The sequence below is a fragment of the Mandrillus leucophaeus genome, unplaced genomic scaffold (genome assembly GCF_000951045.1).
Source record: "Mandrillus leucophaeus isolate KB7577 unplaced genomic scaffold, Mleu.le_1.0 Scaffold281, whole genome shotgun sequence".
Taxonomy (NCBI): domain Eukaryota; kingdom Metazoa; phylum Chordata; class Mammalia; order Primates; family Cercopithecidae; genus Mandrillus; species Mandrillus leucophaeus.
In genome coordinates this window covers 1620522-1631750 of record NW_012102932.1, presented here as the reverse complement: position 1 = coordinate 1631750, position 11229 = coordinate 1620522, and the positions used below count along the sequence as shown (strand labels likewise).

Sequence of the window (11229 nt, the reverse complement as noted above, 5' to 3'; positions counted from 1 at the left end):
GGTTGTTATGAAGATTAAATTCAAATGTATCACATGCCAGGAACAGTATCTTGCATATAACACGATGAGAAACCAAGGCGATGTGACAGTACAGGTTGAATATCCTTTATTTGAAATTTTTGGGAATAGAAGGATTGCAGATTTTTTTTTAGATTTTGGAATATTTGCATTATACCAATTGAAAATCCCTCGTCTGAAAATCTGAAATACAAAGTGCTCCAATGACCATTGCCTTTGAGCATCTTGTTGGCACTGCAAGTTTCATATTTTGGAGCATTTTGGAGTTTGAATTTTTGGATCACGAATGTCAACCTATATTGGAGATTGTGCTGTTGTGCATGTGAAAGTTTGAAATCTGCATTATGAAATAACTTGCAGATAACATTTTATTCCATTTTAATGTTTGTAACCCAAAGAGGATTCTGACTCGGTTAATGTCGTTTGTAATTTTTGTTTATTAGGAAAACATATTTTAATTAGAATATTTAGTGTAACTATATCTGAAGTGTTCTTAGTTTTAATTTTCATATTTTAATTTAAATATTGTCACTTGGGTGTATATTATTCAGGAGAAAACAACTTATGGCCAAGGAAAAAAGGAATGTCTTTAAAATCGGATGCTGTGCTGTCAAAATCAAAACGAAGAAAAAAACCTGATAGGGTTTTTGAAAATCAAGAGGTCCAAGCTATTGGTGGCAAAGATGTTTCTCTGTTTCTCTTCAGAGCTTTGGGGAAAATTCTGTATTGTAAAAGTAAGAAATTTTTACATTTTTTAAATCTGTTGGATATCACGTAGTCTTAAAATGGAAATAAAATGTCACTTCTAAAAAAATGTCATGTATTTTGGTTCTGCTCTAAGAGTTAGAGCTAGGTCAGATACTGTTTGCCTAGGCCTAAGACATAGTAGGAAAATAGAATATTTTCTGACCATGAGCAGGATTAAAAGTAAAAACATGCTATTGCAGGCCATATCCATGTGTGTAAATCTTTATAGTTTGCAGAAGATAAGACAGCAGATCATCTAGACTTTTGTGGCAAGTGTTGGTAGCCTAAAGCCCTCTTAATACTGGGCTCCAGCCAACAGAGCCTTAGACAAATTACCAGGTAGCTTAAGGTTTCTTTCAATCCTCTTGTATTTCTCTAGTTTACAAGCTTTCTGACTCCCCAACCAGAGATGTTTATTGCCTTTTCTGTCTTTTTTGATGACTGCTCCCTCTCAGTTCTTTCACTCCCTATTGCCCATTTTGGTGTCCCAAATAGTCCCTCCTTTTGATAGCAAATGCCTGTATTCAGTCTGATGATCCTGAAGGAAAGAAATTGGAATTTCTAAATGGAAACCTCCATACCATCTGAGGAAAATGGGCATCACTTAGATGGCATTGAGGACATTCCTCTGTCACTGGATCCTCTTACTTTGAACTTGAGTGACTATTCCCACCTGATTCTTTTCTTTCTCTCCTTTCTTTTCCTCTCCAACATACGTTCATCGTCTCTTGCATTGGCAAATGGAGTTCGTATTCTTTCATGTAGAGAGCAACATCTTCGTACATAGTAGATAAGAGTAAAGACCACTGTATTGAGATGAGAGATCAAGGGAAGAAAGCAACCCAAAGCTGGAAAAGGTGAAATGGGAGTGCATTAGGAAGTGGAATATTTTAAGTCTAGAAAAGCTGTAATCTAAGCATCAGAATTCTTAATTTAGTTCTTGCTAATATGGATAAAATAGATGCTTGCTTCCAGTTGTTTTTATTTATTATTTTTGAACAGTTTGCTTACTATGTTGGTATTGTATGTCTTAAAATTTTCAGACTCTTCAAATGACTGGTGCTATATAATTATAAAGAAGGTATTATCTTTAATAATTTCAGCAATTTTTTATAGGAGCATCTTTAACAGAATTAGACTCACCTCGGTTGCCCTCTCATTTATCAGAATATGAACGGGATACATTACTTGTTGAACCTGAGGTAAGTTCTTTAATGACACTTAGTACAGGTTACAAAGGATATATTATTTGTGTGCATATATATTTGACCATTGCATTTTTGCCAAATTTAAGTATATATGCTTGTTTTTATAGGAGATAGTAGAAATGTCACACATGCCTGGAGACTTATTTAATTTATATCTTCACCAAAACTACATAGATTTCTTCATGGATATTGATGATATTGTGAGAGCCAGTGAATTTCTAAGTTTTGCAGATATCCTCAGTGGTGACTGGAATGTAAGACCATTTGACATTTGACTTAAAATGCTTATAGGTATTTCCTTAGAATTAAGAAAAGAAAGTTTACTTTTATCCCTAATTGCCTGACATTGTTTTATGTGACTCTTCTTCATAACTATGCTAAAGTTAATGTATCCAACTCAGTGTTTATAATGAAGCTTCAGTAGCAAATCTGATTTTTCTGCTGATAATATAGTACCAATTGTTTCTAAAGAGTGTGTGTGTGTGTGTGTGTGTGTGTGTGTGTGTGTGTATATATATATACAGGGTTTCACTAGACCAGCTCAGGCGGGTCTCAAATTCCTGGGCTCAGACAGTCCTTTTGCCTGAGCCTCCCAAAGTGCTGGGTGCTGGGATTACAAGCGTGAACCACCACTCCTGTCTCTAAATTTTCTGGTTTTGTGGTTATGGTTTTTTTTTTTTTTTTTTTGGAGAAGAGGCTCTAGCTATAGCTATGTTACCCAGGCTGGTCTTGAACTACTGGGCTTAGGGGATCCTCTCCTCTCTGCCTTCCAAGTAGCTAGAAATACAGACACACACTACCATGCCCAGCTTATTTTCTTTTTTTTTTCGAGACAGTATCTTACTTTTTTGCCCATGCTGGAGTCCAGTGGTACAAAGTGGTTGCTCACTGCAACCTTGACCTTCTGGGCTCAAGCTATCCTCCAACCTCAGGCACTCCCCCATCCAGTAGCTGGGATTACAGGCAAGCACCACTATCCCTAGCTGGTTTTTTTTTTTTTTTGGGTAGAGACAGGGTTTCACCATGTTACCCATACTGGTCTCGAACTCCTAAGCTCAAGTGATCTGCCTGCCCTGGCCTCTCAAAGTGCTGGGATTACAGGCGTGACCCACCATTCGTGGCCCCAGCTTATTTTCTGATTTTAAAATTAATACATACTCAAAATATGACAACCATTAATAAGTAGATACAAGAGAAGGAACTGTACATGTTGCTACACTTTCTGCTAGTTTTTAAAATTTATTTCTTTTATATATTTTAAACTATTTACTATAAAATTTGTATTTTGTTCTTAACGTCTTAAAACTGCCCTTACCAGTACAATAGCCACCAGCCACATGTAGCTATTTAAATTTACTTAAAAATTCAGTTCCTCAGTCATACTAGCCACATCTCCAGTACTTGGTAACTGCATGTGGCTGATGGCTACTTTATTGAACAGCCCAGATACAAAACATTTCCATCATTGCAGGAAGTTCTGTTGGACAACACTGTTTTGATATGCTAATATTTCTGTGTGTTATAAATACTAAAATAAGGCTGGGCTCAGTGGGTCACACCTGTAAACCCAGCACTTAACGAGGCCGAGGCAGGTGGATCACCTGAGCTTATGAGTTTGAGACCAGCTGGGGAAACATGACGAAACCCTATCTCTACAAAAAATGCCAAGAAGATTGCTTGGGTGTAGTGGTCCCAGCTACTCAGGAGGCTGAAGTGGGAGGATGGCTTGAGCCTGAGAGGCAGAGGCTGCAGTGAGTTGAGATCACACCACTGCACTCCAGCCTGGGCAATAGAGCTGGACCTTGTCTCAAAAAATTAAAACATTGAAATAACATTAATAAGTAAAATTAGGAAAGACACAGAAAAACCATTTATGATATAGAGCTTCATTACTCAGCAGTTGCATTTGCTTAACGTTTAAAATAATTGTTTCTTTTTTATTTTGAAATTTTCCAACCTATAAATAAATTAAAAGGATAGTACAGTGAACCAGGAGCAGTGATTCCTGCCACTAATTCTGCACCTTGGGAGCCCAAGGCAGGAAGATCACTTGAGGTCAGAAGTTTGAGAACAGCCTGGGAAACACAGCCAGACCGCATCTCTAGAAGAGATTTTAAAAATTAGCTAGGTATGGTGGCAGGCACCTGTAGTCCTAGCTATTTGGGAAGCTGAGGTGGGAGAATCACTTGAGCCCAGGATTTTGAGGTTACAGTGAGCTGTGATCGTGCCACCACACTCCAGACTGGGCAACAGACCGAGACCCTGTTTTAAATAATAATACAAAATAACGAAAAGAGTATAATTGACTTGTTTGTGACACCAAGGATAAATGCTTGAGGTGGTGGATACCCCATTTACCTTGAGGTAATTATTATGCATTGTATCAAAATAACTCCTGTAACTCATAAATATACAGCTACTAGGTACCCTCACAAATTAAAAATTGAAAAAAATAATGATAGTTCAATGAATAGCTGCATATCCTTAACTTTTGTTTGGCAGTTTGCATATTTTGCCACTTTTTCTTAATCTGTATATTTACATATTTATTTCTGGCTGAATAATTGGAAAGTGTTAATAATCGTGAACATCATGGCACTTAATACTTAAGCAACATAAGAACATTGTTCTATTACAACTACCATAGCATTATCATACCCAACTGAAACTAAACTATAACTAGTTAATATAACTGGCCTCCCAAAGTGCTGGGATTACAGGCATGAGCCACTGTGCCCGGCTGCATAGTCATATTTTAGTTTCAATTATATTTTAATTATATTAACTAACTACATTAACTAATAAGTTATATAATTAACTTTCCAAAGAAAGTTAACACTAATCTAGCAATATATTCTCCCTATTCAGATTTCCTCATTTGCCTAAAAAATGTATTCAAAGTTGTTTCCCCTACCCCTATCCAAGATCCACTCAGGGTTTACACATTTAATTTGATTGATATGTCCCAGTGGAATTTGCTTTAGATAAATTTATAGTGCCGTTATTTATAAGGCTGTAGTGATGTTGAAGAAAGTGAACACATAGAAACTAAATACGGTTAGTATTTTGTATGTATCGGGAATACCAGTAATGCTCTTTTATAAATCTATTTTCTTTCACATCTTGTCTCATTTGTTAGACATGCTCTTTACTCAGGGAATATAGCACATCTATAGCTACGAGAGGTGTGATACATTCCAACAAAGCCCGAGGATATGCTCATTGCCAAGGAGGAGGATCAAGTTTTCGACCCTTGCACAAACCTCAGTGGTTTCTAATATATAAAAAGGTAAAAAAAAAAAATTGTATACTTTGAATATGTGAACTTTATAGTATATGAATTATAACTCAAAGCAGTTATTTTCTTTAAAACATAACAAAGGAAAAAATGTGTCATTTTTAATGAAATAGTTGCTAAGGTCCACAATTAGATTCTGAGTTTTTATTAAACATAAAAAGGTTACTCTTAAATGCTTGTACAATTTTTTAAGGGAAAAAAGACCATCAAAATTTGAAAACATATACATATTTTATTAGTTCAGTTTTATTGGAATCAAAGCATAGTTACATTTTACTTTATTTTTTATTTTTTTATTTTTTGAAACGGAGTTTCGCTCTTTTTGCCCAGGCTGGAGTGCAATGGCACGATCTCGGCTCACTGCAACCTCCGCCTCCCAGGTTCAAGCAGTTCTCCTGCCTCAACCTCCCAAGTAGCTGGGATTACAGGCGCCAGCCACCACGCCCGACTAATTTTTTGTATTTTTAGTAGAGACAGGGTTTCACCATGTTTGCCAGGATGGTCTCGATCTCTTGACCTCGTGATCCTCCCGTCTCGGCCTCTCAAAGTGCTGGGATTACAAATGTGAGCCACTGTGCCGGGCCATATTTTATTATTTATTTATTTTTTTAATTGAGGCAGAGTCATTCTGTCGCCAGGCTGGAGTGCAGTGGTGCCATCTCGGCTCATTGTAACCTCAGCCTCCTAGGTTCAAGCAATTCTCTCACCTCAGCCTCCCGAGTAGCTAGGATTACAGGCATGTGCTTCCATGCCCAGCTAAGTTTTGTATTTTTAGTAGAGACAGGGTTTCGCCATGTTGGCCAGGCTCTTCTTGAACTCCTGACCTCAAGTGGTCCACCTGCCTTGGCCTCTCAAAGTGCTAGGATTACAGGCGTGAGCCACTGCGCCCAGCTGCATAGTTATATTTTAGTTTCAATTAAAAACAAACTTTAGGGCCAGGCATGGTGGCTCACACCTGTAATCCCAGCACTGTGGAAGGCCAAAACAAGAGGATCACTTGAGCCCAGGAGTTTGAGACCAGCCTGGGCAACATAGTGAGATCCCATATCTACAAGAAAAAGAAAAAAATTATAAATAAATAAACCCTAGTTCAACCTGAGAATGCTGACTGGAAAATAGAAATCCCTAGTATATAAAATTTCAGTTAGGCAGGCAGAATAAGTTTTTTTTTGTTTTTTGTGTTTGAGACTGAGCCTCGCTCTGCGCCAAGCTGGAGTGCAGTGGCGCAATCTTGGCTCACTGCAACCTCTGCCTCCCAGGTTAAAGCAATTCTTCTGCCTCAGCCTCCCTAGTAACTGGGACTAGAGGTGTGCGCCACCTTACCTAGCTAATTTTTGTATTTTTAGTAGAGACAAAGTTTCAGCATGTTAGCCTGGATAGTCTAGATCTCTTGACCTCATGATCCACGTGCCTCGGCCCCCCAGAGTGCTGGGATTACAGGTATGAGCCACCATGCCAGTGCCTGGCCAGGAGGAATAAGTTTTAAGTTCAAGAGATACGTTGTATAACATTGTGACTATTAATAACAATGTATCATGTATTTGAAAATCACTGCCGAGTGTGGTGGCTCACGCCTGTAATCCCAGCACTTTGGGAGGCCAAAGTGGGCATATCATAAGGTCAGAAGATCAAGACCATCCTGGCTAACACAGTGAAACCCTGTCTCTACTAAAAATACAAAAATTTAGTTGGACGTGGCAGCGGGCGCCTGTAATCCCAGCTACTCTGGAGGCTGAGGCAGGAGAATGGCGTGAACCCAGGAGGTGGAGCTTGCAGTGAGCTGACATCGCGCCACTGCACTCTAGCCTGGGAGACAGAGCAAGACTCCGTCTCAAAAAGAAAAAAAGAAAGAAAATCACTAAAACAGTAGATTTTAAGTGTTCTCACCACACACACAAAAATATATGTATGTAAGGTAATGCATATGTTAATTGGCTTGATTTAGCCATTCTACCATATATACATATTTCAGAACATCATATTGTATACTATAAATAGAGAGCTTGTCAATTTAAATTAATCAAAGAAAGGAGAGGAAATCTTGGCCTTGCCTCTATGTGGACAAGGTATTTACCTAATGTGTTCTTACTCTCCACAGCAAAAAATGTAGATGATTGAATTATTTAGAGGTAAAAAATGGGTGGCACACAAGTTGAAGACAAAATACACAACAAAGTTTTCAAAATGAATTGCCAATCTTTAAAAATCAGACTAATGATTAAAAGATACAGATTTCGACTGGGGGCGGTGGCTCACGCCTATAATCCCAGCACTTTTTGGAAGCCAAGGCGGGCAGAACACGAGGTCAGGAGTTCCAGACCAGCCTGACCAACATGGTGAAACCCCATCTCTACTAAAAATACAAAAGTTAGCCGGGTGTGGTGGTGCGCTCCTGTAATCCCAGCTACTCAGGAGGCTGAAGCAGGAGAATCGCGTGAACCCAGGAGGCGGGGGTTGCAGTGAGCCAAGATCATGCCACAGCACTGCACTCCATCCTGGGTGACATAACAAGACTCTGTCTCAGGAAAAAAAAAAAGTTAGATATGAATTTCTAGCTTCAGAATTTCTGGAATCTCCTGGTAGAAAAAAAAAAAAAAAAAGGCCAGGTGCAGTGGCTCACACCTGTATTCCAAGTACTTTGGAAAGCTGATGTGGAAGGATCACTGGAGCCCAGGAGTTTGAGACCTGCGTGGGCAATATGGTAAAATCCCATCTCTATAAAAAAAAATAAAACAATTAGCTGGGTGTGGTGGCACACACCAGGAGTTTGAGACCAGCCTGGGCAACATAGTGAGATCCCAAATCTACAGGAAAAAGAAAAACAAAATTTTTTTTTGTTTTTCCTACCTAGTGCCAGCTACTTGAGAGGGTGAATTGGAAGGATTGATTAAGCCTGGGAGGCAGAGTTTGCAGTGAACAATGATTGTGCCACTGCACTCCAGCCTGGGCAACAGAGGGAGACCCCCATCTCTCAAAAAAACAAAAGGAAAGTAAAGTATAACACTGGCTCATACTTCTGCGTGGCAGCAATCACCTCGCCATGTAGCATCTGCCCCTTTGAGATGAGAGTAGTAGGTACCACTGTCCCCAGCTGGTTCATTCACTTATATTGCCTGCTTGAATTCTGTAATATCTGAATTCATGACCCCTGGACTGGGTCGTCTCTGAGATGTCTTCCGATTCTAAAGTTATACAGCTGAAAATTACCCTATAATTTATTACCTAGGACATTTTTTCCAACAGATTTCTTCGAGAATTTAATCATTTTTAAGCAATTTATATCTCATTGACTTGCTTTGTCTTTTTTTTTTTTGAGACAGAGTCTCGCCCTGTCGCCCAGGCTGGAGTGCAGTGGCGCGATCTCGGCTCACTGCAAGCTCTACCTCCCAGGTTCAAGCAATTCTCCTGCCTCAGCCTCCCGAGTAACTGGGACTACAGGCGCATGCCACCATGCCCAGCTAATTTTTTTTTTTTTTTTTTTTTTTTTTTTTTTTTTGAGACGGAGTCTCGCTCTGTCGCCCAGGCTGGAGTGCAGTGGCCGGATCTCAGCTCACTGCAAGCTCCGCCTCCTGGGTTTACACCATTCTCCTGCCTCAGCCTCCCGAGTAGCTGGGACTACAGGTGTCCGCCACCTCGCCCGGCTAATTTTTTTGTAGTTTTAGTAGAGACGGGGTTTCACCGTGTTAGCCAGTATGGTCTTGATCTCCTGACCTTGTGATCCTCCCGTCTTGGCCTCCCAAAGTGCTGGGATTACAGGCTTGAGCCACCGCGCCCGGCTGGGCTAATTTTTTATATTGTTAGTAGAGACAGAGTTTCACCATGTTAGCCAGGATGGTCTCGATTTCCTGACCTCGTGATCTGTCTGCCTCAGCCTCCCAAAGTGCTGGGATTACAGGTGTGAGCCACCGTGCCTGGCCTGCTTTGTCTTTTATAGCATATATATTAATTTTGCCTTGTAGCTACATATAAATTATCTGAGACTGTTAGCTTCTGGAAGGCAGGGATTGTGCTTTTCTCTTGCTCAGCGTAACATTATGTTGACTACAGAAAACAAATTATTTCATTAAAAATAATATTTTCATGTAATTTGTGATGTGTGTGTGCTCATAAATAATTCCTTTGAGTTTTAAATTTGGTTTTCTTATACATTCAATGTCTTTTAAAAATTCTTGTTTATCAAATGTGAAATAGTTATGTAGGTAAAATACTCTATTAGACATTGTTAGACAAACTATAAAGGACTACTTATATAAGCTATTAAAAGTATATTTGTGGTATATAAACCTACAAGTTAATATAAACTTACTGTGTACGTTTATATAGTAAACTTAGTTTGTCTAGGAATACATATTTTTAATTTCGTTTTTCCTTTCTTTTTTTTTCTTTTCTATACAGTATCGGGAAAATTGCCTGGCAGCAAAAGCACTTTTTCCTGATTTCTGCCTGCCAGCTTTATGCCTCCAAACTCAGCTATTGCCATACCTTGCTCTACTAACCATTCCAATGAGAAATCAAGGTAATAACATAAGTTTTTTTTTCTTTTAAGAAGTAGGGTTTTTCATTATTTTATTTTATTTTTTATTTTTTATTTTTGAGACGGAGTCTCGCTCTGTCGCCCAGGCTGGAGTGCAGTGGCCGGATCTCGGCTCACTACAAGCTCCGCCTCCCGGGTTCATGCCATTCTCCTGCCTCAGCCTCCCGAGTAGCTGGGACTACAGGCGCCCGCCACCGCGCCTGACTAGTTTTTTGTATTTTTTTTTAATAGAGACGGGGTTTCACCGTGTTAGCCAGGATGCTCTCGATCTCCTGACCTCGTGATCCACCCGTCTCGGCCTCCCAAAGTGCTGGGATTACAGTCTTGAGCCACTGCACCCGGCCTATTTTATTTTTTTAGATGGAGTCTCGCTCTGTCGCCTAGGCTGGAGTGCAGTGGCGTGATCTTGGCTCACTGCAACCTCTGCCTTCTGGATTCAAGCGATTCTCCTGCCTCAGCCTCTGGAGTAGCTGGGACCACAGGTGCGTGCCCCCACACCTGGCTAATTTTTGTATTTTTAGTAGAGACGGGGTTTCACCATATTAGCCAGGATGGTCTCGATCTCCTGACTTTGTGATCCACCTGCCTCGGCCCCCCAGAGTGCTGGGATTACAGGCGTGAGCCACCGCGCATGGCCAGAACTAGGGTTTTATATCAGTATCTTTTTGTGGGCCAACTTATTGCTATATGCAGTGAGATACTTTTTTTCCTTTTATTTTTTGATCCAGATAATTCTGCATCCTTTATGTTTTTTTAAAAAAAGCATCAAACAGGCCAGCTGCGGTGGCTCATGCCTGTAATCCCAGCACTTTGGAAGGGCAAGACAGGCAGATCCCTGGAGGTTAGGAGTTCGAGACTAGCCTGGCCAACATGGCGAAACTCTGTCTCTACTAAAAATACAAAAATTAGCCAGGTGCGGTGGCACGCGCTTGTAATCCCAGCTACTCAGGAGACTGAGGCAGGAGAATCACTGGAATCCAGGAGGTGGAGGCTGCAGTGAGCCGAGATCGCATACCTGCACTCCAGGCTGGGTGACAAAGTGAGGTCTGTCTCAAAAAAACAAAAAGCATCAAACGATATAGAAATATATAAAGGGCTGGACACAGTGGCTTACGCCTGTAATCCTAGCACTTTGGGAGGCCAAGACTGGGAAACTCCATTTCTACTAAAAAAAAAAAAAAAATTAGCCGGGTGTGGTGGCACGAGTGTGTAATCCCAGCTACTCGGGAGGCTGAGGCAGGAGAATCTTGAACCCGGGAGGCAGAGGTTGCAGTGAGTCGAGATCGGGCCATTGCGCTCCAGCCTGGGCGACAGAGCGAGACTCTATCTCCGTGCCTGGCCTGCTTTGTCTTTTATAGCATATATATTAATTTTGCCTTGTAGCTACATATAAATTATCTGAGACTGTTAGCTTCTGGAAGGCA

The 11229-nt window shown here is 40.4% G+C and overlaps 1 protein-coding gene across 6 annotated transcripts in view; it reads left to right on the top strand.

The window, feature by feature from the left end:
- The window catches only part of RAD17 (RAD17 homolog (S. pombe)), a 67203-nt gene that overhangs the window by 32677 nt on the left and 23297 nt on the right, over positions 1-11229 (top strand). For all 6 annotated transcript variants that reach the window (XM_011985266.1, XM_011985264.1, XM_011985268.1 and 3 more), the window contains 5 exons: positions 570-752; positions 1882-1967; positions 2081-2227; positions 5113-5262; positions 9667-9787. In XM_011985266.1, coding sequence (XP_011840656.1) covers positions 570-752; positions 1882-1967; positions 2081-2227; positions 5113-5262; positions 9667-9787 — 687 coding nt within the window. The remainder of the gene's footprint in view (positions 1-569; positions 753-1881; positions 1968-2080; positions 2228-5112; positions 5263-9666; positions 9788-11229) is intronic.